At 42.6% G+C, this 27,780-nt stretch overlaps 1 protein-coding gene and 1 pseudogene across 10 annotated transcripts in view; one reads left to right on the top strand and one right to left on the bottom strand.

Moving 5' to 3' along the window:
- Positions 1–27,780, bottom strand: part of LAMA2 (laminin subunit alpha 2) — a 1,204,230-nt gene that overhangs the window by 381,471 nt on the left and 794,979 nt on the right. For all 10 annotated transcript variants that reach the window (XM_033936921.1, XM_033936924.1, XM_033936922.1 and 7 more), the window contains 4 exons: positions 25,269–25,412; positions 4,934–5,113; positions 581–769; positions 340–467 (listed from right to left, as the gene is read on the bottom strand). In XM_033936921.1, coding sequence (XP_033792812.1) covers positions 340–467; positions 581–769; positions 4,934–5,113; positions 25,269–25,412 — 641 coding nt within the window. The remainder of the gene's footprint in view (positions 1–339; positions 468–580; positions 770–4,933; positions 5,114–25,268; positions 25,413–27,780) is intronic.
- LOC117356671 lies at positions 7,939–9,519 on the top strand (annotated as a pseudogene).

The raw sequence follows: 27,780 nt of genomic DNA, 5'->3' as shown, positions 1-27,780 counted from the left end.
CCTCTTTTACAAAGCTGCACAGCAACTGTCCCGAAGCCCTTTCAATCTCTAAGGCTTCATGGCCATTATAGCAGCGGCCTGCGCTAAACGGCTTCATAAAAGAGGCCCTGGATGTTACTACTGAATGATGGCAATGAGCCCCTCCTCTCAACTCTCTCTCAACAGCATCTCCAGCCCCACCTGAACGGGAAAGTAGAAGGCCAAAGCATCAGACCATGGTCCCTTTGCATGGCATTTAAAATGAGGTGCCACTGAGCCATCAGGTTAGCCCAGGTTATCCCTTTGAAAAAAACAAATTGAAACAGCCATTTTTCTGACAAAAATGTAAAAACCAGTTACCTGCTTTGTCTCATGATACTGCCATATGAAGCTTTGATAAGAATATATTGGATATCATACATAACATCCATGAAGTCTTCACGGGTCACAGACCTTCCATCCACGGAACCCAAATACTTCCATTCATGCTGAACATAATAAAACAGTAACCAATTAATAAAATCTGAAGGATCAAGTAGCAATGAAATGCCATACGTAGGTCTGATTGACACCACCCTTGCCTTTTTTGCTTGACACTTACTTCTGTCATCTCTATTTCATGCCTGGTCAGCTGGCCGATTTGAGGAGCAGCCATATGCCGCACTATAATCTTATGACCTGTGGGAAGGCCACCTCTAATGAGCACCTGAGGTTCATAGGTCGATGGGCCTGTCTCTTCTCGAGCTTCAAAGTAAATTGCATATTTCAGCTTCCCTCCATAAGCTGTTAACTAGAGAAGAAAATAAAAGAAATTGCAGGGTCATTTGAAAAAGATTTCCTGGGACAATAGGAGATAGAGGCCTCTAAGTGATAACAGCATTATTGCACATGGGAAGGAAGCTTCTATAACCACGTGTCCACTTTTATGCAAGCATTATGCATGTACATGCTTAGAATACCAGCAGTTATGTATATACGTATGTGTGCCCTTACCAGCATATGTGGCAGTTTCTGAATTTGCATTTCATCACATGCCTAAATAACTAATTGCTAGCTGATAGCTCACACTACATACTCTGCCAAAAACTAGCAACAGAAAATCTAGGCAGAATGAAGGAGACGCTGTGCGGGTGATTTATATTGGAAACAGCTACTTTTTAGAGAGTAACATTATAATTAAAGGAAATGTGTCCAGACTGCTGTAGAAAATAACTCGTAGCCTCTGCTTTGCTAGTAGTTTCAAAGATCACTGCACATTTATAAATGTAACAGTTTCTTTTTTCAAATTTACAGGGATGGAAAATTTGAGTCTGTGAGGAAAAAAAAGTGCCAACATTGCACTTCACCACCAGCTAAGCAAGCACATAAGAAACAAAATGAAAGAAGGAGAAGGAGAGAGCTCTTTGTAATGAATTTGTAGCTTAACAACTACATCGGGTAAAGGCGGACTGACAGTGATCTTGGTCCTCAGGCACCCATCAAAATAATTAAAGTAGATGGACCCTAAGGGAAAGTGGGTCCCTACAGTGGCGTAGCGAGGGGCCGTTGCGCCCCTCCCCGCCCTCTTTTCTGCCCCGTCCACTCCTTCATGACACCCCCCTCCCTTCCTTTCCCTTGTGACTTTTTCATTTTCCAGGCAAGATCAACAGCACAAACTTGCTGCCCGCGTTATGTCGGCTATCCCTTTGACATCATTTCCTAAGTGCAGGTAGTGTAAGTGACGTCAGAGAGAGGTGATACCGCCGCAGGCAAGTTCGTAATGCTGCTCGCACAGGAAAAATTAAAGAGGTATGAGGGAAGGGGCACACGCGCATGGTGGGGTGGGTGGGGGTCAGGAAGGAAGGGCAGAGAGGAGGATGTATGCCTGTACCCTTTAAAAGACTGCGCCTGGGGCGGATCGTCCCCCTCCCCCCCCCATATACCTCTTACTATGTCAGTTGGTTTCTACTGCTGTGAGACCTCAGGCACAGCCCTATTGTCCCAGAAGTCCTTCTACTATTGGGTCTAAAGCAACGGTTCTAAACCCAGTCCTTTGGATATACCAAGCCAGTCTGTTTTCAAGATATCCACAATGACTATGCATGAAAGAGATATGAATACAAGGGAGGCAGTGTGTACAAATGTAGGGTTACCATTTGGCTCCAGAGAAAGGAGGACGAATTGAGACATCCGGGTTTTACTTCCATTGAAAGCAATGGAAGTAAAGAGGATAGACTGAGACATCTGGGTTTCCATTGCTTTCAATAGAAGTAAAACCCGGATGTCTCAATCCGTTCTCCTTTCTCTGGAGCCATATGGTGACCCTATGCAAATGCATCTGATGTATATTCACTATGGGTATCCTGAAAACCTAACTGGTTGGGTGTGACCTGAGGACTGGGTTGAGAGACCCTAGTCTAAAGCTTTACTTCAGAATTTAAATGCTGATCTGGACTACCCTATTGAGAGAAAAGAGAGTGTGGTGTGAATGGATTACCCTGCAAATCAGCCTCCTAGCTTGCTAGTTCCAGTCTTGACCTCCCAAACCAATCCTATGATTATATAAACTGCCCTGACACTCTCCATACAAAACAGGTGTTATATATGCCTAAGTCCAAAACCTCTTTCCATGTAAATTCAAAGCTTGATCCCTTCTCCTTCAATTACTTTTCCTAAGGACAATTATGCTTTCCCATAATTTATAGAAGCCTGTTGCTATCATAACCTTATCCCACCTCCCTTTTCACTTTTTTCTTCATATCTGAAACAGCATATTTGGAAAAAGCCAACAGTTATTTCGGTTTCCTGTAGAGAAGAAAGGAATATAATAAATAGACAAAAAAAGTCACTACTCTGTGAACTGTCACTGTACACAACAACTTAATCAAAATGAGCCTCAGACACACTGACTGAATATATAATTACAAGTCAGGTACTTTTAGTCAATAAGGCAACATGTCCTTAATCATCAGCTCCTCTTACATGTTAGGTAGGAAATTCAATAAAAAAGAAAAAAAAAACCCTCAGACATAGGCTGTGGTTAAGGAAAAGAATGTGCTGTGTGTTTGTGAAGCCCTTTTTCTTGAGGAAACACTTTGAATGTGAAACAAGACTCTTGTTAAAGAAGGGTTTGTTTTGGTTTCTTTATTTTCCATTGGCTGTGAGTATTCTCTGGGAAATCTATAAACATTGTGCTGGGTTTCCTTTGAGCGTGGCTGAAGAACTGTCTGCTTGTGGGATCAAGTGTGTGCTACAACTGAAGTTGGCTCATGTAAGAACTCTGTGTAAGACTGTGTAGAAGCATGGCTATCTTTTTCTGGACTTGCTGTGGGCTGCCAGCCATTGAGAGACCAGAGTATGTGCAACTGGAGCTGAGACAGTTCCTGAACCGACCTGTATGTATATCTCTGTCTTTTGGGTTGGAACGGATTCGATCGTATCGGGTAGCTTGGCTGTGTATGATAGATTTTTTAATGTGTGAGGGATGGAAGCTGGAACTGTGGAGAAAGCTGCATCGGTCTGTAGGTTCTCTGTATAAATATGTTTACATATATTCATTGCTGATTGAAACAGTGGTGTCTAGAAAGTTGACTTTCTCTGAAATGCCTTTCGAAGAACCTACCCTGAGGAAGCCCATTCTGCGAGGTAAAACGGGTCCCATTGGTGATCAGCAGATCGCAAAAGTCAAGATAAGTGCCATTTAGCATAAAAGCTTGGCATCCTATTCACTCGTTCACAAATAGGTGTTTGATGAATTGTATTAAGCTTAAAGTATTTGCTATGCTTCAATTAAGAGATGTGCCTTTGAGCCTTTATGTGTGGTTCCCATTTGCTCATGCAGCGTCAGGCAAAGCACATTTAAGCATATGCTGCTAGGCTTAAACCTATTTGTCATGGTTTGCCTACAACCAATTTGGTTCTATTACAATAGAGACATAAATCAAAGTTACCATAGGTGGAAAGCAACAAGATAGATGCCACCAAGTTTAAGAAATTTTTTCACTTGCTCATTCACAGTATAATCATGTTTGGGCTCCCATCATTTATTTTAAATTTATTAATTTTTTTTAACGATGAATTGTTCAGAGGAGACATACAGATAACTAAAATTGATAAAGATAATTAAGAAATTTAAATTAAGGGTTTTTTTTGGGGGGGGATCGATGAAAGATATTAATGTTCCACTGACAATTAATGTAGTCTGTGGCGTGGACTGCTGAAATCCTTTTTCCTTCATATGTATTTGGTGGATAGTACTTGCGCTTGGATATAACTTTTATTGTGTGGGTCACGTTTACATCCTTCCAGTGGTCATCTGGTCAGTTTGACCACCTTTTTGGCATTTATTTGCTATTAAAATGGGTGTAGCTCCAGGCGTCCAAACTGTGTTCTGGACGTATTCTTAAATGTTTGATTATGGCAGAAAAAACATCTAAGTCATAAGTCCGCCCTATTCCCGCCCATGCCATGCCTCTAACATGCCCCCTTGAAATTTAGATGAACTACTGATCAACAGCATAGATATCCATCTAGAATATAAGTTTTGAAAATAGTGAATTGGAAGGGTTTGGCCAAAATAAACGTCTAAATGTCCCTTTATGCAACTTTTAGGCTGTTTTTCTTTTTTGGAAATGAGCCCCAAAGTTTCCTCATAGGTGTAGCACAGCTGGTAAGCACCCAAGAGCACTTGGTACAATATGTTCTCCCCCCTTACTCACTCACTCTTTCCGGTCTCAAGTCCAATTATTCTGTACCTTCTCTAATCTTTTGTAAACCGCATAGAACTTCATGGTATTGGGGTATATAAACTGTTATTATTATTATTATATGTTAATAATATAAATGAAAACATTACAGAAACTAATGGTTACAAAACTATTAATTTGGTATTTTTTGATGTGTACACACTCTCTAGAGAGACACACTTCAGCTTTAGCAGCTATATGAACCATTCTTAACCGTGTCTTACACTTACCTTTCGTCCCTCAAATTGTTCTGGAAGCTTCCAATAAAAAGGCTCTGAGCGTAGATCTTGCCTCACCAGTTCAATATTTGCTACAATCTCAGGATGCTGAAAGATCACCCCTTTGGTAGTTCTATGCTGGAGTCTAGAGTCCACAAGTGGTAGAATCATCTGCTCAGGCTTCAAGGTTAACTATATAGTACACATAAAGAAAGTTAATTACTGGTGCTCAGTTTTTATCTAAGTGCACCATGTAAGACATTAGCAACTCAACTACTGCTTTATTAACCATAGGTGTCGGAAAGGGGGAAGCCACAGGGGCCATAAATTTTCAGGCGCCGGTTGTTGCCCGCCCACCCCCATCTCCTGGTGTTATGGTTTTAAATCTTCGGGCAGCTGCCGCACAGCGTCAAACAGCAGGCCTGCCCTGGAACTCTTCATTCTACTTCCGGGGGCAGGCCTGCTTGTGGATGCTGCGTGGTGGCGGCCTGAAGATTTAAAACTATAGTGCCGGGAGGAGGTGGGCGTGGGACTTGGGGGCTGCTGAGAGGTCGTACAGTAGGGCAGAGCTCCTGGGCCCCTCCAGACAAAGCAAAGTTCTGCTGCCTATGTTAATTATTACTCTAATTACAAAGAATTCACCACCCTAGCACAGTACCAGGTAGAGCTTTGGATTCTTGCCCAGAAATAGCTAAGAAGAAAAAATTTAAAAAAATTTAAATTGAATCAGGTTGGGCAGACTGGATGGACCATTCGGGTCTTTATCTGACGTCATCTACTATGTTACTATGTTTCTAAATTACTCATGACCAGCCATGCCAAATATGCTTGAAAGTAGCACTAACATAATTGTCAACATTCCTTCAACCCTATTTGGCTTTATCGCAACGCCTCCCTGTCCCATTTGTGAATCTGCAATTGTCATCCTCTGTAGAAATGTAAACCCTTCTCCCCTTGTGCCCTATCTACCCACAAGGAATTACTTCACTTAGTGATGAGATTTAACTAACTGTGCCCATACTACCTTATGGGCCTCTTAACCTGTAAATTGCCTTGAATCTGTATTGGATAAGTGAGATCCAGAAATTCAGATTAGATTAGCACATTGGCTCCCCATCAAACATAGAATCACTTATAAAAAAATTTTTATTTACATTCAAAACTAGAACTAGTAATCAACCAGAATTCATAAATAAACTTCTTATACCCTATGCCCCCCTCAGATCACTCCACTCTGCTACACATCTTCTCGATATCCTCTCTTTGAAAACTATTAAATACCATGCGCTTAAATATCTTTTCGGTTACTGCATCTTCCCTCTGGTCTAATATTTGGCAACTGAGTTTTAATGCCAAAAGTACAAGGTTATGCACCTTGGTAGTGGAAACCCATGCAGAACTTACACCCTAACAAGAACTGTTGCAGATCGGGACCTGGGAGTAATCTTTAGTGAAGATATGAAGACTGCCAATCAAGTGGAGAAAGCTTCATCCAAGGCTAGACAAATGCTGGGTTGCATCCAAAGAAGTTTTGTCAGCCGAAAGCCTGAAGTTATAATGCCGTTGTACAGGTCCATGGTGAGACCCCATCTGGAATATTGTGTTCAATTTTGGAGGCCACACTATCAAAAGGATGTGCTGAGAATGGAATCGGTTCAGTGAATGGCCACTAGGATGGTCTCAGGACTCAAGGAACTCCCATATGAAGAACGCCTAGGTAAGTTGCAGCTATACACTCTTGAGGAACGCAGAGAGAGGGAAGACATGACAGAGATGTTCAAATATGTTACTGGCCATATTGAGGTGGAAGAAGACATTTTTTTCCTCACAGGACCTATGACTACAAGAGGGAATCCATTAAAAATCAAGGGTGGGAGATTTCATGGTGACATCAGGAAGTATTTCTTCACCAAAAGGGTGGTTGATCGTTGGAATGATCTTCCACTTCAGGTAATTGAGGCCAACAACGTGCTCGATTTTAAGAAAAAATGGGACAAACATGTGGGGTTACTTTGAGGGAGTGTTTAGGGGGGAGGGTTATTCGAGTGGGCAGACTTGTTGGGCCGATGGCCCTTTTCTGCCATCATACTCTATGTCTATGAATAAAACATGAGAAACAAAACCACATACTCAAAATATGTAAAATACAGAGTGGAATTTTCCTAATCAGAGTGATGTCCACACAAAAAAAGTCCTTTAACTCATCTGATGGTCCAAATGACTTTATTCATCAAGTAACTCAATGAGTCATTAAGTTACTGGATGAATAAAGTCATTTGGACCATCAGATGAGTTAAAGGACTTTTTTTGTGGACATCACTCTGATTAGGACAATTCCACTCTGTATTTTGCACTCTATACCCAATTACATAAGAGAGAAAATAAATTTAAACCAGTTTAAATCTAAATTAAAAACCTTCTTGTTTAAAGACGCCTTCGAGTAGTAACTACTCTTTTAAAGATGCTGTTTAACAGCAACTGTCCTCTTAAGGACAAATTTGACTTCCCCTCTTTTGGTCTTTCCCCTACCTCTTGTTCTTTCCTTCAGTGTCTCTTTCCTATAATATTGTAATTCAACCCCTCTTTTCCTTTTGTACAAGTTTGTCTGGTTTGGTTAATTATTCCCCCAAATACGTTTGTTAACTTGATTGTTTTTATTGATTAATGTACACCGCCTAGAAGCCTGATTAAGCGGTATAATACATTTTTAAATAAACTTGATGAAACTTGATTAGATTAGAACACATGCGGTGAAACATCATATATGATTTTTTTCAATATATACAGTATATATTTTCTGTACATCGTATTTTCTAGTTTGAAGGTCTTATGTTTGATTTCAATAAAAAGTCAACATGACACGGAGTAAACCTTGTTTTGAGCTGAGTGTTTACCACTGATGGCATACAATATAATCAAGTTATTTATAGTGCTGGCCAAATTATTATGGATTTTGGCAATGCTGTACAGTAAAATCAGTATAATCTAAATTGCTGTGTTTTGGCTGATTGTCGAGCATGAATGTTTGTGATGGGAGCAGGTGTGCTGCCTCAGAATGACAGTTGAGATGGAAGATTACTGTATCTTTTCATTGACTGTTCAGGCCAATTACATTTCAGCACAGACGGACAAGTGCAGCAAATTATATACTGTAGGATGGTTAATACTACACACAAACTCCTCATTTTTGGGTACTCATGGTATTTATTAAGTACACAGTATTTAAAAAGGAAAACCTTTTCTGCTCATTAGCAAGTGTCTGTATTGTATATTAATTTTTGAATGTAGGAATCTAGTAATGGGTAAGAATTGTGATATTAGTCCAAAGAAGAAGGGTCCAGAGCAGCGAAACTGGACAGACAAATCACCAATCTGTTGATCTCGACCACAGACTACAAAACCTTCAAAAAAAGAAACAAAAATCCTACTCTTCAAAAAATACATAAAACCAATATAACACAACCAGACATGTCCCAAGCTTCACCTGAAATACTATCTACTCCAGGGGTGTCCAACCTGCGGCCTGAGGGCCGCATGTGGCCCCATGAAGTATTTTATGTGGCCCCAGTCGAGGGCGATGCAGTGTTTTCCTCTGTTGCCCCCCAGGTGTTTACCATCTTGCCGGCTCCCTCCTCTGTCTTGCTGCAGCATTTGCGCATTTATGCGGTCCCAGAAACATTTTTTCCAGCCAGTGCGGCCCAGGGAAGCCAAAAGGTTGGACACCCTCTGATCTACTCCTTAGCAAAGTATTGGTTGGGCAGCCCTTTGATACGGCAAAGGTGAAGATGCAGACATTTCCCAACTTGTACAAAGGACTTACAGAGTGTGCAGTGAAGACCTACAAGCAAGTGGGATTTAAAGGCTTCTACAAGGGAACCAGCCCAGCCCTTTTGGCTAACATAGCAGAAAACTCTGTGCTGTTCATGAGCTATGGATTTTGCCAAAAAGCAGTCAGGAAAACTTTTGGACTAGACAAGCATGCAGTACTAAGTGATCTGCAGAATGCCACTGCTGGCTCATTTGCTGCTGCATTTGCTTCCTTAGCCCTCTGTCCCACAGAACTGGTGAAATGTCGTCTTCAAGCTATGCATGAAATGCAGTTGTCTGGGAAGATTACAAAAGGACATAATACAGTCTGGGCTGTAGTGAAGAGCATTCTCCAGAACGAAGGCCCATTGGGGTTCTACCAGTGACTCTCGAGCACTTTGCTCAGGGAAGTTCCTGGCTACTTCTTCTTTTTTTGGTGGATATGAGTTGGGTCACTCATTTTTCACTTCGGGTGGGAAATCAAAAGATGAATTCGGTGTCCTTCCCTTGATTGTGAGTGGTGGATTTGGAGGTATCTCGCTGTGGCTTGTCGTTTTCCCAGTGGACTGTGTGAAATCTAGAATCCAAGTTCTTTCCATGACTGGAAAGCAGACTGGCTTTCTAGGAACATTAGTGAGCATTGTGCGAAATGAAGGGTTATTAGTTTTGTATTCTGGACTAAAGCCTACGTTGATCCGTGCATTCCCTGCCAATGGTGCTCTTTTTGTGGCCTATGAATACAGCCGGAAGCTGATGATGAAACAGTTCGACCATAACTCTTACTGAAGCTTTTCAACAGAATCCATCAAGTTCTTCAGACAGTTGTCTCAGGGTTTCATTAGTGCATTAGAAAAATAACAGGCTGTTTATAAGAATATTTTTAACTTCACTTTTTTATAAGATATAGGTGTTGTCTACTCAAATGATGTGGACAAAGGGAGGTATGTTGTGTTTTCCCCCTCTGTATCCTGTCTTGTTTACTCTTCCCCCTACCCCCCTCCCCCCCCCCTCTGCAATGAAGTTAATTTTTAGGATGTTTTAATTTGTATTTTGAAAAAAATTGTGTTCTGTTCTCTTTACTCTGAATTCTCATCAACAAAGGCAAAATAAAACAAAAATAAAAGCAGGACAAGGGAGACAGCACAGAAGCTGACCTAACTGGCCGCCATCTTGTTTGAATATTCATTTCTATCTCTATCTCTACCTCTGTCTTTATATTTTTATCTTTACTTTTCATAAATTGTTTCTTCAGGTACTTTATTTAGATTGTGAGCCTTTGGGACAGTTAGGGAATTTCCAAGTACCTATCTTATTTATTTTTATTTATTGTATCTTTTAATGCATCATTTTTGTAAACCGCTTAGAAACCTCACGGTTATTAGCGGTATATAAGAATTAAATTAAAATTAAATTAAATTAGAAAATGTTCAGACTATTCCTTAAAGTTCTTCTTAATATCATAACAATTCTTATGTGATCCGCCTTGAACCGCAAGGTAATGGCGAAATAGAAATCACTAATGTAATGTAATGTGTATTCTTTTGGAGGAAACAACCTGAACTCAGAAGGAAATTGCTCAGAAGCTGAACACCTCACCGCAATTTGTGGCCTGTCTGCTGAAAAAAAAAAACTAGCAAGAGGTGAAACTTTGTCACCAATAAGAATACCTGCCTGTGGTTGCAAGTTCTTGTCCAGTGCCTGGGATGACCAAATATTTGGTCAACATGTGCCTGCAGAGCAGAAAAGCAAATTTGCAGCGCTTGCAGCAGGAGTGGAGAGAACATGGAGCGGCAACAAGTGAGGGAACTGTTCATCATCAGGAATATTGTCCCTTGAGAAAGCCATTGCTCACAGAAGCCATGAAGAAGAAAAGATTATCCTGGGCTAATAAATATCCACCTTGGACTGTAGAAGTCTAAGCCAAGGTAATTTTATGGAGGAAGGAGCAGCCCAGTGGTTAGAGTTACAGCCTCAGCACCCTTAGGTTGTCTAATCTAATCTTAGATTTTTTTTTTTTTTTTTAATACCGATTTGTTCCAACAGGAGGGCGTGACTCGGTTAACAAAATATTAATAAAATTATACAGGAGATTAGAACAGAAACTATCTGCAGTTTTTAGCGCAGAGAGCTGCACTGAATGGCCTGAGCTGCTCCCGACGCTCATAGGAACTCTTTGAGCATCAGGAGCAGCGCGGCTCCCTACGCTAGAAAACTGCTAGCGCAGTTTAATAAAAGAGGCCCTAAGTTTCTGAGGAATGTTCCTGCATATTAGAAAAGCAAGCACTCCATTATTTCTGCTCTTTAATGTTGTAATTCCTTTCTCTGACATTAACAATTATAAATTCTTTAAGTGCTACAATAAATTATCTAATGACAATCATGCCAGGTGCCTGTCTTCCTGACTCCTTAATGTTCCCATCAATTCTTTTTCTGAATTTCCTTTTATTCATTTTTTCATTCCTGGTAAGACCTGAAGTTCAAGGAGAGTGCAGAGTGACTCCCATGACCTAAAGGGATATGCATGGCAATTTACTTCCTGTTGATCAATTAGGACCCTCCAATTAAGGGCAGTTGTTATTTACTAGGGACATGACACTATCCAGAAATTAGCTAAGAACATGAAAGAGATGAAAAGGGCAAAAGGAATGTTTATTGCCCTGTCCTGAATTACACCAAGGTTACCTGACATGATGAATATGCATTTTTCCTACTCTGAACAGGTATAGAGAAAATGATAAAAGGTGAACCCCTAGGTTCATCAGGGGGGCTTTGTTCTCTTCTGCCTTAGAAGATATTGCTCTGTGATGAGTACAAACCTCTCCTCTTTATCCTGGTTTATGGTCCTTCAGCTCCAGACAGTGATGCACCTCAGCTGCACTATACCTCCTGGTTCTTTACTGACTTGAACAACTTCTGTTCACAGCTACCACCTTTAGTGAAGGGAGCTTCAAATTGGATTGCAAAATCTTAACACCTTACGGCAGGGCACAGTTTGAGTGACATAAAGGCTCTTTTGGCCAAATTGATAGATTATGCAGCACAGGATATCTTTGTCTGTGCCAAATTGGACTGATGACCCTGGCAGACTCCCAATACAATAGAACTACCTTCAACAATGTTTGGGCTAACCTATGAGACACTTTGCGGATCCAAAATCTGGATATCCGTGACTTTCTAATGTCACTAATCGTAAATTGAAAGAGGGTGAAGAGATGTACCTCTTTGTCAGGGAGTTCCAGGAGCTGTGGCAAATGGAGACTGGTAGTGAGTGGGATGAAAATGTGGCTATTTTCTTTCACATGCTGAAAAGGAGATTCCAAGTGAGGTCCTAAAGAAAATGGATACAGTGGTAGGGTTCGAGCATAAACCCTGGCTAGAAATTGTTGCCCATATGGCACAAGCAAGCTAGAGAAAATAAATTAATTGGCACACAAATTGAGCATCTGCAGCCTCAAATGGCCCTAATGACTGTGCAGTTGTCTTCTGCTAATCCTCCTCCCCAAGGATAGAGTGGACCCCCTCGATCCAGGACTATTGCTATGACCATTGGACATAACCACCTCCCAGAGTACAATTTTACAATTGGAACAGGTATAAAAGTGCCTCCTTTCCCTTTGTCATCCAAAACAATCCAGATGGTTGGTTTTCTGGGCACTACCACAACTCTGTCCTTCACTGTTCCCCTATATATTGAACTTACAGGAGGAAAAAACCCCACATCTCAATTCTTGTATATCCCCAACTCCTCAGTTAACTTGTTAGGGAGGGATCTCCTGGCTAAGCACCGGTTGACCATCACCTGCAACCCCACGACTTCCTCAGTACCTGAAGTCCGGGAGCTACCTCTTGCTGGTGGACCCTTCCATGGAGAGATGGGCCCAAATAGTCCATGCTTCTGCCTAACTCCCGCATTTATGGAATTAGTGACCCATTATGCTGTCTCTCAATGCAGACCTCCCAATGGCAAGTACATTCCCTGCCCTTGTATTAAGTTACATGTAGTGACTACTAGCAACTCTACCAAAATGGGTCCCTTTCAATCCTGGGCTATGCCTGCATGAGTGTATCGGTGCATGGAACCCCCACTGCCTGGGCATGCTATGGGCAGGGGTGGTGCTGCAAGCCCCAGGAACATCTAAGGGCAGATGTTAGTCTGTCATATGTGCCTACCAGTCAGATCTATGAGAGCAGACCAAAGTGGTTCACTGAGTTCCTTTCACCCACCACAGTTGGAGGGAACCTGGCACTGGGTACCAGCTGCTGTCCCCATATCTATTTTGTCCCTGTCTGACTTAAGAAGTGAATCTCCTGATATTCCCTCAGGAAGTGTGAGCTATGGACTCGGAGTCCTACAGCTTTGCCCGTAGTGTCCAGGAAGTAAAGGTATTTTTAAAACCCTATGCAGATGGACACCAATTCTGTCAATGCCCACTATCCTGAGCAGTTATTGAGGGAATCAGAGATGAAATTTCATCCATGGAATGGCATGGGATAATTACCCACACCGGCAGCCCATATAACACCCCAATATGCCCAGTGTGCAAGCTCAATGGCAAGTGGCATTTGGTACAAGACGTCTTGGCTCTCAATCAAGTAGCAGAGATTGAGTTTCCCACGGTTCCTGATCCTACTGATCTTCAGACAGGCCACCAGACTGGAAACTTTTCCACTGTGCTAGATTTGTCAAATGCATATTTTTGTGTACTTGTAGCCCCCCAAACAAGGATTCTCTTCGCCTTCATATAAGAGGGAGGACCAATTCACTTGGAACTACCTTCCTAAGGGTTTTACAGAAAACCGCTCTATTTTCAATAAGATCTTGACCAGAAATCTGGTGCAGTTTTGCACCCAGCTCCCACATACGCTAACACTATTGACATATGTTGATGACATATTATTATCAGCTGAATCTGAACAGAAATGATCACATTACTCCTTAATGCTGTTACAATATCTTGCAGCAGCTGGACACATAGTCAATCAAGTTAAACTGCAGTGGTGACAAAGAGAACTTTTGTTTCTGGAATTGAAATTGGGTGCAGCCTGTAGAGCCTTATCCTCTGACCAAAAAGAGTCACTGTCCCATCTGAAAGTCCCTACCAATGTGCACCAATTACACCAGGTACCCTGAACTTCTATCACAACTGGGTTCCACATTTTGCTGCCCGAACCAGATTCCTTAAACAGTATTTGCAAAGTGTGAGCCCAAATGATGGATCCAAATCCATCTAGCTTATGCCTGCAGAACAACAATCCCTGAAATTCAGGGAGAGTGCAGAGTGACTCCCATGACCTAAATGGAAATGCATGGAAATTTACCCCCTCTTCATCGATCATGAATTAAGGGTCAATTCAAGTTTTGTTATTTACTAGGGACATGGCACTATCGACAAATTAGCTAGGAAGATGAAAGGAAAAACGGAAATGTATATTGCCCTGACCTGAGTTACATAATGAGTACGCATTTTTTTCTACTCTGAACATGGTATAAAGAAAAGTCCATAGTCTGTTATTGAGAAAGACATAGGGGAAGCCACTACTTGCTCTGGATCGGTAGCATGGAATGTTGCTATTCTTTGGGGTTTGGCCAGGTACTAGGGACATTGATTGTCCACCGTGAGAACGCTACTGGGCTTGATGGACCATTGGTCTGACCCAGTAAGGCTGTTCTTATGTGAATCCCTAGGTTCAGCAGGGAGGTGGGGGGGGGGGCTTGCTCTCTTCTGCCTTAGAGGATGTAACTCTGTGAGGACTACAAATCCCCCCCTCTTTGTCTTTGCCTGTCTTTCCTTGTCTTAAGTGTCATGTGTAGCTAGCATCTGTACTGGTTTTCCTGAAAACCTTTGTGTGCTAAAATTGTGGCTATGTGATTTAGCGTACATTTCTATCTTGTATAACCTTTTTCTATTATTATATGAGGGTGTGAGCTAACCATAATAAAGGGAATTATAACTGTGCACAAATTGGAGTTTAAGTGATTTGTGTATATTTGGGACTGTCTGTCAGACATAAGTATGTGGGATACTGACACTTCTAAGACTATTTGTCCTCTGGTATCTCCCTAATTCCTCACAAACTTATAATCTAATGAAACTGACAACAGGACAAGGGTTAGGGAGTTTCTCAGGCATAGGTGCTTTACAAGAAAGTGGGGGTTATTGACAATATACCAACTGATGTCCAAATTTACATAAAATGTATGTTTATTCAGATTTTTAGACCACCCTTTGACAAACATCAAGACGGTTTACAATTAAAAAAAAATTAAAGGAAAAAAAAACAGATAGGAAAGAGAAAGAAAATTCAGAAATGTTCTAACATGATGTTTCATTTTAATATATTAAACATGTTTTGTTGTTAAATTTTATACTTTTCTGTATTTTGCAATGAAATACCTGAGTGATTTTCAACAAAAACAACTTATGTTAGAAAATCCATAATAATTTGGCCAGCACTGTATCTGTAGCAGTTGTTCCCTGAGGACAGCAGGATGAATTCTTATTACTGGATGAAGTCATCCAACAGAGCTTGGTACAGGAATGCTCCCCAGCACATTTTTTTAACAGCCTTTGGTAGTGACTCACCACATGTGCACATTAGAGAATGACACGGGGAGCGATCCCCGCGGGGAACCGCGGCATGGCTGCGGTTTGGCTGCGGGCTATGGAGACTCCATAGCCAAATCACTGAAGACACGGGGACAAAAGTTTTCACCGCCCGCAAAAACGGTGAAAAGATTTTTCCCCGCAGGCAAATGTATCCCCTTCTACATACCGCGATTTACCGGGTCTTCACCGTGTGTTCGGTTCACTTCAGGACAGGTGTCTGATTTTTTTCTGGCGGCCATGCTTGTCAGCCATGTGGTCTCCTCCAACTCGTCTCTCTCCACCCAACTTGCACATTGCCTGACTCCGCCCCCTTCAATATTCTGGCTCCTCATTAGTCAGTTCTTTCCTGCTCAAGAAGGGGACCAATCGCTACTGCCACACATGATATTTAATGGGTTGCAGTAGCGATTGGAAATCGGGGGATTTCGGAGCTGAGAGGCAAGGCCAGGATTTTTTTTGGAGTCGCTGCCTGGATTGGAGAGGAGTCACTGCTTCAGACTTGAAGGAGCTGAAATTTCATTGAAAACTTCGGCGCTACAAGTACAGGTAAGGTGCACACTTTCCTACTACTTGCCTGCCCAGGGTTGGCGGCGGCGGCAGGGGTGGGGGGTGGGATTCTTTGACCGGTTGGAGACGGGAGTCTGGCTGAGCTGGGAGCTGGTTCTTTTTTTTTTTTTAATCTGAGTGGGATTCTTTGACCGGTTGGATACGGGAGTCTGGCTGAGCTGGGAGCTGGTCCTTTTTTTTTTTTTTTAATCTGAGTGGATTCTTTGACCTGTTGGAGACGGGATCTGGCTGAGCTGGTTCTTTTTTTTTTTTTAATCTGAGTACTAGTGTAGTAGTGTGCTGTGTCCATTCCCATGCATTACTGAATCCTATTCCTGAACATGTGCTGCAAGAATGGAGGAATCCAGCACATGTTCAGTATGTAACCCAAGGAAATACGTTAATAAAGATAAGTATATAAAATCATACCTGTTTGAGGCTTTTATGCATGCTGCGGTGACAGTGACGGGGCGGTGAATGGGATGGCAGTGGCGGTGACGGGGCGGTGAAAGGGATGGCGGTGACGGTGACGGGGCGGTGCAGAGGATGGTGGGACGGGGACGGGGCTGTGACGGGGACAGATTTTTTCCCCGTGTCATTCTCTAGTGCACATCTTTCCACCCACCATCATCATATGGGACCAGATTAGTCTAATGTAATAGTTTATAAAATATACTTCTGAGAGGAGGTGGGTGGAGTAGTAAGAATATTCATCTTGCTAGCCTCAGTGAACATCTGCTACAGGTACAAAACTATGTTTCTCTGAGGACATACAGGATGGAATCTTCTTAAGAATATAAAAATAGCCTTAATAATAATAATAATAATTTATTCTTGTATACCGCCATACTCAGCGAGTTCTAGGCGGTTCATATCAATTAATTAAGATCCGAGATGACACGCAGATTTACAACATTTTATCAGAATTGCAAGGAGCCAAGAGGGTGAGGATAGAAGGTAAGGAAGAAAGAAGAGATCATGAATGAAGGAGAAGAGCAGTGCGAAGGGGGGGGAGGTTTTATTGCAGGAGTAGGGGGGGGGTTAAGGGTCCTGTTCGCAGAATAGGTGAGTTTTGAGTAATTTTCTGAAGCCGAGGTATGTGGGACCTCGAGTACCATTTGGGCTAGCCATGGGTTCAGCTTAGCTGACTGGAAGGCGAAGGTTTTGTCTAGGAATCTTTTGAGATGACATAGTTTTAGAGAGGGGAAGGCGAACAGCTGAATTATGCGGGATTTCTTATTGGTGCAATTAAGATTGAAGTGAGGATTGATGTATCCTGGCGATGAACCAAATACTGCTTTGTAGCAGAAGCATGCGAACTTGAATAGAACTCTGGATTCGAATGGCAGCCAATGAAGTTGATGGTAAAACGGGGTGATGTGCTCCCATTTGTTCAGGCCAAAGATGAGACGGACGGCGGTCCATCTAGCCCAGAATCCCATCTTCACGGAGCTCAATCCAAGTCATAAGTACCTGGCAAAAACCCAAATAGTAGCAGCATTCCATGCCACTGATTCATGGCAAGCAATGGCTTGGGAATTTCTGGCTCCCAGCTCATCTTCAAGAAAAAGGGGAATGCAACTCAGTCCTGCAACAGGTAAGGTCCAGAATCTGAACTGATTTACAATTATTTTAGACAATATGGAACTGAAAATAAATGGGTCTAGGAAGTAGAGTTGGATTATAGACTTCAACTAGATTTTGAAGGACTGTCTAACCAAAGCTGCTGTTGCATTAGGAATCTTATTCTAAACCAGTGCTAGGTAACCACGGCCCTCAAAGGCTACAACCCAGTCAGGTTTTCAAGATTTCCACAATTATGTAATATGCATGAGATCTATTTGCATACAATGAAAGCAGTCCATGCGTATCAATCTCATGCATATTCATTGTTGGAATTTTAAAAACCTGACTGGGGGAGGCCAGAAACCCCCTCGATTACACTGTGGAGAAATGAACTGTTTTACATGTTGAAAATGGAATATTTGACTGCTCGGCGGGGCTCCCCTGAAAGATGGAGATTGTACGAAAATATTTGGTCTCCTTTGTGGGATGCCATGTCACCTCGAGCCAATAGTCTTCTTTTGAATTCTTGATCCTGGAGCTCCTTATGGAGTATATATAAATATGTGTGTGTGTGTGTGTGTGTGTGTGTATGAAGGGGGGGAGGGGGTATCTTATTTTTTATTTGTATATATGGACCACAGCGAAGGAACAACACGGATGGTCTCTTCTTGTTTTGTTGCTTGACTGTGTATTGTTATGTTGTTGACAAAAATAATAAAAATATTTTTACAAAAACCTGATTGGGTTGTGGCCCTCAAGGAAAATTGTTGGCCCATCCCTGTTCTAGACAATAGTGTAAAGTGAAAGTGTGGACAGAGGTCCAAGTTGCAGCTCTATGATTCTCCTCTATCTATGGAGGCTGATTTCGTGGGCTACCAATGCAGCCCTTATTCTGACATGACCTACCAGAGTCATACTTATCTGGTCTTAAGTAAATAGATGTAGTCTGCCAGCCAATTTGAGAAAGTGTGTTTTGCTGACAGGATCCCCATCCTGTTTGGTTCCAAAAATACAAAAGGTTGCATGGACTTTCTATGGGTTTTAGCCCACTCCAAATTGAATGACAATGCTCTCTTCCAGTACACTTTCATCTTGATTAGCATATGGCTTTGGGAAAAATATGTCATAGCGAAAAACATACATCTCCAGTGTGTACAAAATGTGGCGATCAGGCTTCTAAAAAACCTTCCATGCCTATGACCCTGTCTCCCAGGCTCTAGTGTCAGCTCACTGGCTGCCTGTTGGCAAAGTTGCATCTTCAAGGACCTGATTCTAGCGTTCAAATTCTTGCACGACATGGTACCGAAGGACCTGATGCTAGCGTTCAAATTCACCAAAATCACCATTTTGAGCCAATCAGTGATTTAGGCCCCTCCCATTGCATCCCATGAGGATACTTTGAAACCCTCAGCTAAATGTCCAGTGGCTGATAAGAAAGCAAATAAAATGTTAGGAATTATCAGGAAAGTATTAGAAAACAAAGATGAAAATGTTATAATGCCTTTATGGTATGGCCTTGAATACTGTGTGCAGTACTGGTCATCAAAGATATAGTTGAATTACAAAAGGTACACAGAGGGGTGACAAAAATGATAAAAGGGATGGACGACTTCCCTGTGAGGAAAAGCTAAAGCAGCTAGGGATCTTCAGCTTGGAGAAGAGACGGCTCATGGGTGATATGATAGAGGTCTATAAAATATGTGATTTGCAGGATAAGAAACAATAAAAAGTTGAAACTTGAAAATAATGAGTGGAGTGGAAAGGGTAGATGTGAATCGCTTGTTCACTTTTTCCAAAAATACTAGGACTAAGGGACATACGATGAAGCTACTAAGTAGTAGATTTAAAACAAACTAGAGAAAATATTTCTTCACACAACATGTAATTAAACTCTGAAATTTGTTGCCAGAGAATGTGGTGAAATCAGTTAGCTTAGCAGGGATTTTAAAAAGTTTTGGATAATTTCCTACAAGAGAAGTCCATAAGCCATTATTGAGATGGCCTAGGGAAATCCATTGTTTTTTCCTAGGATAAGCAGCATAAAATCTGTTTTACTTCTTGGGTTCTAGCTGGGTACTTGGGACTTGGGTTGGCCACAGTTGGAAACAGGATACTGGGCTTGATAGACTTTCGGTCTGTCCCAGTATGGCAATTCTTATCTACTATAATAAAACGCTAAGTGCGCATGCGCACTCTTACCTGCATGTTCCCTAATCTGTATGTCTATGGCAGTTAAGAGTACGCATGCGTGCTTAGGGTTCTATTCTAACGAACGGCGGCAGGTAACAAGCCATGACTCCCCCCCTCCCCCCCGGCACCGACCCTACCTGGCATACCCGAAACCCCCGTTGACCCTCACTGCCGAACCTCTCACCGCGAGACGAACACAAACCTCCCGGCTCCAGCAGCGTCCGAGGCACAGTAAACACACTGCTTCGCATCCTTCTACTGGCCTGATTTTCTCTGCCGTATCCCTGATGACAACATCAGAGCCGCGGCAGAGAAAATTAGGGCAGTAGAAGACCGCGAAGCAGCGTGTTTACTGTGCCTCGGACGCTGCTGGAGCTGGGAGGTTTGTCAGCCATCTAACGGTGGGAGAGTCGGCTGGGAGGGTCAACGGGGGTTTCGAGTGTGCCGGGTAGGGTTGGCGCTGGGGGGGGAGGGTTAAATGGAAACATGCTGCTCAGGGGGATGGGAGGCAGGCAGGCAGGCTGGCATCGGGGGATGGGGGTGGGACAAAGTCTGGAAGTTAGTGATGGGGACATAGGAAGGAGGCACTGGGGGCACTAAGGACATAGGATGCACTGAGGGCACTAAGTAGGACAGAGGCACTGGGGGCATTAAGGACACGGGAAGGAGGCACTGGGGGCACTAAGGACATAAGAAGGAGGCACTGGGGCATTAAGGACACAGCACGCAGGCACTGGGGGCACTAAGGACACTAAGGACATGGGAAGGAGGCACTGGGGGCACTAAGGACATAGTACACAGGCACTGGGGGCACTAAGGACATGGGAAGGAGGCACTGGGAGATTATGGACACAGGAAGGAGGTACTGGGGGCACTAAGGACGTAGGAAGGGGTACTAAGGACATGGGAAGGAGGCACTAGGGGCACTAAGGACATAGGAAGGGGCACTAAAGACATAGGAAGGAAGCATTGAGGGCACTAAGGACATAGGGAGAGACAGAGACAGAAAAAATGACAGACAGGCAGGCAGCGTCCAAGGAGAGAGAGACAAAGAAAAAAAAACAAAACCAGACAGACAGACATCTACTCTAACACCCGTTAATATAAAGGGCTTAAACACTAGTGTTCTTATATTCTTATATTTATGCCAGGGTTTTCCTGGCCAAAATGTATGCGCCTAAGGTAGGTGCACAATAGTGGTGTGCACTTAGTGGTGTGTAAGAGGTTCTCATGTTCCCTCGTTAAAAGTATAGATTCACGTTCAAATTCTAGACACCTCTCCTGGAAGGAATTCTTTTCCGCAATAGCAACTGCCATTTCTTCAGCCATTTTCTGTAGTGCTATATTGGCGGATTCCACACTGGTCAACTGCTCCTTCAATTGGGTAATCTTCTCTGCCTCCTGCTTCAGGCAGATTCCTAAACTCCTCAGCTCTTGTGTCTTGGCTTTCAATAGAGCTTGTAGCCAAACATTCTGACTCTGGCTCCATTCTCTCTCTTTCCCCAGCTATTCCTCTCAGTAGAAGATGGCAAATGTTTAAGGAGTGGTGCTCCTCCAGTCTTGTTTGTATTTCTGTTACTGCACACCTAATACTAAGGGCTAGATTCACTAAGCAAACCGATTGTGTACCGATCGGTTTGTAATCCCAACCCGATGCACTATCCTCATGGCTGATCCAATTCCGATCCACGCATGTCAAATGAGGGTAAACGGCATGCAAAGTAGGAAGGACGCGATTCACTAAACTTTTCAAGGAGCACCGACTGGGCTGGCCGATCCAAAAAGAAGCGACTGGTGGGGAGCAGTTGCTCACGACCTTTCCTGCTCTCTGCCGACTTCTCCTGCCCTTTTCAGTCTGACTTCATCCCCGACTCTCCTCTCGTCACCCTGCGCCCCGGCTCGCTGTCCCAACTCTCCTGCCCTTCCCCCGCAGTGCGAGCCCATGGTTTTAACCCATGGGTTTAAAGCGGGTTAAAACCACAGGCTCATGAAGTAGTAGTAAAAAAAAAAAACAGAAAAAAAAGCAGCTAGCAGCTCCGCAAGCTCACTACCGATCCGTGTGGTTGGCGGGAGGCGTTCCTCCAATCGCCCCCATTTGCAATGCTGAGCCTTGGTGAATCGGTTGGCCTGCCGCGGATCGGCCACGGAGAGGCAGGTTAGCCCTAAGTCAAAGACAGATGCTTAAGTCGAAAACACCCCATGATTCACCCATAACCACGTCCTCTTTTAGGCATGTGTTTTGGACTGTCAATTAATTCCAATTAATATCAATTATAAGGTGCCAATTAAACCTAGTCATCAATTAAGTTAGGCACCTGCATTGGCTAGGCATGCTGATATAGATGCCTAACTTTAGGCAGACTTTATAGAATTGGGGGGTCTGTGAATACCTTGGGTGCTGACATGAGGCCAAATGGCAGTATGCCTCTTAGAACCACTGGTTACTGCCCCTTTCCTCCCCCACTTTGTAGCCAATGTAATAAACCATTCAGTAGAACAGTGGTTCCCAACCCTGACCTGGAGGACCATCAGGCCAATCGGGTTTTCAGGCTAGCCGTAATGAATATACATGAGAGAGATTTGCATAGAATGGAAGTGATAGGCAGGCAAATCTGCTTCATGCATATTCATTACGGCTAGCCTGAAAACCCGATTGGCCTGGTGGTCCTCCAGGACAGGGTTGGGAACCACTGCAGTTGAACATTACGTGCACAGTATCCTAATGCATTTAGTAAACAATCTTTTGCTCCAGATGCAGTAAACGAATGACGTGAAGATTACAGGACATGAAAAAGTGTGCACTGAAAGAAGAAATAGGGCATGCTGCCCTGGGAAACTGCTGACATTTTCAGCACCGGTGGAAATCTTTTTCTTTCTCCTTTCCTCTCAGTGCGTGAGCCAATTCCCATTCTTTACTGGCTTGGCAGGAGAAAACACAAACTCTTGGCTATCTGATCTAGTGATTGGTATCCTGACCCAGGACACCTAACGCATTGTTTTGTTTTGTTTTTTTACAACAGGAGCAATCAGATTTTGCCTTTTGCATGTGTTTTGCGTGTGCACGCCATTTCCCTTTGCACAGTAGTTTAACTTCCAGTTTTTCTGCACTAAAAAAAAAAAATCTTGCAGCATCAGGAGCAAGATTAGAAAATCTCTTCGCTGTAGGATAGTACAGTTTGTTATATTGGCCCCTATATATGGAAGAACTCATGAAAGTGCATTTGTACACTTATCAGCAATCAGGGAATGGTTCCTAATCCCATCCTTGGGATACACTTAGCCAGTCAGGTTTTTAGGATATCCACAATGAAAATGCACGCGATAGAGTTGCATATGATGGGGATAGTGTATTTAAATTGATCTCATGCATTGGAGATATCCTGGAAATATGACTGACTGGGTGTGTCCCAAGAACTCTTGCTCTAAGGCAAGGGTGTCAAAGTCCCTCCTCGAGGGCCTCAATCCAGTCGGGTTTTCAGGATTTCCCCAATGAATATGCATGAGATCTATTTGCATGCACTACTTTCATTATATGCTAATAGATCTCATGCATATTAATTGGGGAAATCCTGAAAACCCGACTGGATTGCAGCCCTCGAGGAGGGACTTTGACACCCCTGCTGTATGGGAAAGAAAGTACTGTACATTCCATTCAGTGGCTTATCGAGCCCCCTTTCCTGCCTGCCATGCGCACCCCCTGCTCCTTCCCCGATCCCACCTGCCATGCGTACCCCCTTTCCCTTCCCCCGTACTTCTAGTTGAAGTTGTTGCTCACGTCACTTCCTATGTGCAACACCTGGAACTGACATCAGCAGGAGAGCCGACTGGGTTACGAAGAGCACGTTATTGATCACTGTGAACAAAAACTTCGACTAGAGCAGGGTTGTCAAAGTCCCTCCTCGAGGGCTGCAATCCAGTTGGGTTTTCAGGATTTCCCCAATGAATATGCATGAGATCTATTAGCATATAATGAAAGCAGTGCATGCAAATAGATCTCATGCATATTCATTGGGGAAATCCTGAAAACCCGACTGTATTGTGGCCCTTGAGGCGGGACTTTGACACCCCTGAACTAGAGGTATAGGGAAGGGAAGGGGGCATGCACGTAGAGGGGAGGAATGGGAAGAGGTGGGAGCAGGGGGGGCAGAGAGGAGGAGGGGTGCCGATGCCTGCACCAACATGGCACCTGGGGCGGACTTCCCCCCTTGCACCCTTCTTACTGTGCCACTGATTCCTTTCAGAAGTAGTGAAAAGCTGAGATAGTCACCCTGCAGCAAGCTGGCCCTCAATGTCCTGTAGACAGACAGCATAGAAACATGATGGCAAATAAAGGACAAATGGCCCATCCAGTCTGCCCATCCACAAACTCTTCCTCCTCACTATGAGATCCCACATGCTTGTCCCACACACCACCTCTACCGGGAAACTATTCCACACATCCACCACCCTTTCTGTAAAGAAGTATTTCCGTAGATTACTCCTGAACCTGACACCTCTTAACTTCATCCTATGCCCTCTCCTTCCGGAGCTTTCCTTCCTTTGTAAAAAGACTCATCTTCTGTACATTAACACCACAGAGATATTTAAACGTCTCTATCATATCCTCTCTCTCCCATCTTTCTTCCAGAGTATACATATTAAAGTCTCTAAGTCTTATCCCCATACGATTTATGACAAAGATCACTAACCAATTTTGTAGCAACTCTCTGGTCCGACTCCATCCTAATTATATCTTTTTGAAGGTGTGGTCTCCAAAACTGTACACAGTATTCCAAAAGGGGCCTCACCAGAGACTTATTCCTTGAGGTAAGCCCCCATCTTGACAAAGTTAGTTCTTTTGAAGTCTAACATCTTCAAACTTGAGTAAGTTCTCTCATCCCATATTTTATTATTGAATCTTACCATTCGATGATCACTACATGCCAAAGATCACCCACTGTAACCTCAGAAACACTTTCCCTGTTTGTGAGCACCAAGTCCAGAATAGTTATATCCTGCAGCAGGGATGGTCCAATCAATGTCTAGCATATTAAAATCACCCTTTCCTAGCTAGCATACCGGTAGATGTTAACGATAGAAGAGACTACTTGCCTGCAAATCCTTCCAGTCAAAGAAGAAGCTTTTTTGTTCAACATTAACAGCAAGAATACGAACAAGAAATGTATATTAAGTGACAATTCAGCAGGATAACACAGTTATAAAAATGTTGGAGGGGGTGGGAATGGAGAGATGAATGGAAAAAAAATTAAAATAACAGTTTCCAATTAAGTGTCATCATGAATTGTAGTTCTTCTTACTGTGTTGTAAATGTTCAAACTAGTGTCACGCCACAGATAACAAGATTTGGTTTACATTTCATCATTCAAACTCATTGCCTCTTTATTGAGTTTTTGATTTAATGGCTTTGCTTTGACTTGGCATCTTAAAGGATTAAAAAGAGAAAGAAAAGGAAAAAAAATGTGCTGGCCTGGGTATTATACCAGAGTGCGCTCGCTTCTGCTGCTCAACTGCACAGGGAAGAAAATTACTTAAATGGTTTCCCATCTCCATGCCCCAGCTCAGTGCCTGACTAAAAGACGCCAGCAGGACAGAACATTATTGCATTACACGGCTCAGCAACTTCTACTCACCCACATACGGATCAGCCCGTTTGCCTCGCTGCACTCACTGGTCAGGCCAAAGCAATAGCAGCTGCTGCATCCAAGTGGATTCCCAACGTACAGGCCATACGTGCCAGGTTTGCACCTGTCGCAATGAACCCCTTCCACGTTCACCTACAATCAAGAAGAGGGTTTTATAATTGCTTTACAAAAGTGGGCCTTGTTCGCTTTTGATTAATGTTGTAATGTATATTGTGCTGACATTGTAAGTAGCATCCTGTGCCATAATGTGTATGGTTACTTGAATATGTTTACTGTAGGCATTATCTATATCCTATATCCAGCTTATTCTTGCTGTTCACTGCCTTAGGTAAATAAATCCTAATAAATAAATAAGAGAACACACTGATAACATGCTTTTAGACATGAGGAAATATTTAAAGAACCCTTGCCACTTAACTTACTATTACTAATCATTTCTAAAGCACTACTAGACATATGCAGCCCTGTACACATTGAGGGCCATTTACGATAGTGCGCCAAGTCCAACTTTGGATGTCTCTCACAATTCATCCAAAAGTCGGGGCAGAGAAATATCCATTTTTGAAACTGCTAGACATCCAATTTCTTTGTTTTGTTTTGAAAATCGCCTACAAAGACATCTTGGCCATCAGGACGTCCAACCTTAGGGTGCCTAGCTTTTTTGGTCATTTTCAACCACAAAAACATCCAAATCCAGACCATTTGGACATGGAAGGAGCCAGCATTATAATGGACTGGCCACATAGACATGCCAATAGAGCGGTGGGGCCCCTTAGAGAGCACTGGTGGGAACTTCACACAAAGGGTGCCAAAAGAGCGTTTCACCATAATCCCTTTTTAATGTATGGTGAGACCTCCAAAACTCCCCAAAACCTACTATGCCCACTTGTCTACCACCCCAATAGCCCTAATGTCTGCAGGTGGCACCTATATAGCAGTAGAGTAGGATTTTGGTGGATTTTAGTGGGCTCATACTTTCCACCATAAATGTAGTGGTTAGAGTGGCTTATGGGCTTATCAGCTTGTGTGATGTGTGTCAATACGCTCCACTGCTCCACCTGGGCACATTCCATTACTCATTATTGTAAACCGCTTAGATTTGGCTTCTGGTTTTATATTTGTGGTATATTAATAAATTGAACTTGAACTTAAAACATACAATTTAAGACATTTAACTACCTGTTAATCCAATGGGTCATATATGTGATTGTTTGTCCATGCAATAAGTTATTTGTGGGATGCACTTCTCGTCAGACTAAGATCAGACTTACGGAACATAAAAGTAGGCTACATACAGCGACTATATTGGCCTCCATGATGCCCCATTGCTTGGAGAACAACCACACATTTTATGATTTTAAATGGTTCAAAATCAAAAGCTAATGAAGCTTAGAAAAAGGGCCCCTTTATGTTTCAATTATATCTGCAAATTGTTTATTGTTTGTTTATTGTTTACTAAAAGCTTCTATACCACTACTAATAACAGGATAGTCAATTCAGAGTGGTTCACATGAGCTTCTATAATGGTGTTACGATACATGAGCTTTAGTAATGGTGTTACAATATATGAGCTATGATATATAAGCTTTAATACCGGTAATTGTGTTATTATACAGAGTTGTAAAGGATAATTAGGGATAACATGCTTGTTTTGTATGTTTTCCTGCGTCTTTTGTTAGATCTTTCTTTTACTCAGGCTTTTAAAAATTTATTTGTATTTTTTTTTGGGGGGGAGGGGATAAGGGGAAATATATCACCAATAATGGACACTGTTACTCTAACTATGCATTATTCTTAAATTGAGAGCCAGTGCACTTTACTGAGCAATATTATGTAGTATTAAGCAGTATTTGAGCAATAGTGCCACAGCTCCACAATAATGAACTCTATTTTTCAACTCATAGGCACTATAACAGCATGACTGGGGGCTGGCCTAGAGCCTTGATAAACACAGCTACAGTGAGGTTTAAAAATGAAATAAACCAATTTATTTTAAGAAGAGAAAAACAGATGACTTGTTCCTCTCACAGGCCAAGAGAAGATACACCAAAAAAGTAGTTCTTTTGTTCAATAATTACTCTTCCCTGGTCACAATCTGCAGGATCACTACCTGCTCTAATATGTCTCTCCCAAGGCAGCACAAACAGCTTGCTTCTGGCCTGGTGTCAGTTCTATCTTTCAAAAATGCAGCACAATTGGCCAGGTTTGGCCCTCAGTTCAAAAAACCCTACTGATTATACTGTACATATAAAATTATTTAAGATCATGACATGAAGATACATTTAGGGGAACAGCTATCAATGTGAGCTAAGTTAAGATGTATAACTTTACCATTAACTATTTTAGCACAGGTCCCATTTCATGCAATGAGATCTACAGGGAGGGTCAAAAGTAGGTATGCAGTACTTATTCATAGAAATATAGAAACATGATGGCAGATAAAGGCCAAATGGCCCAACCAGTCTGCCCACGTGCCTATCACACACTTTCTTGAATTCAG

Source organism: Geotrypetes seraphini, chromosome 3 (genome assembly GCF_902459505.1).
Source record: "Geotrypetes seraphini chromosome 3, aGeoSer1.1, whole genome shotgun sequence".
NCBI classification, from domain to species: Eukaryota; Metazoa; Chordata; class Amphibia; order Gymnophiona; family Dermophiidae; genus Geotrypetes; species Geotrypetes seraphini.
This window is presented reverse-complemented; position numbering and strand designations above follow the sequence as displayed.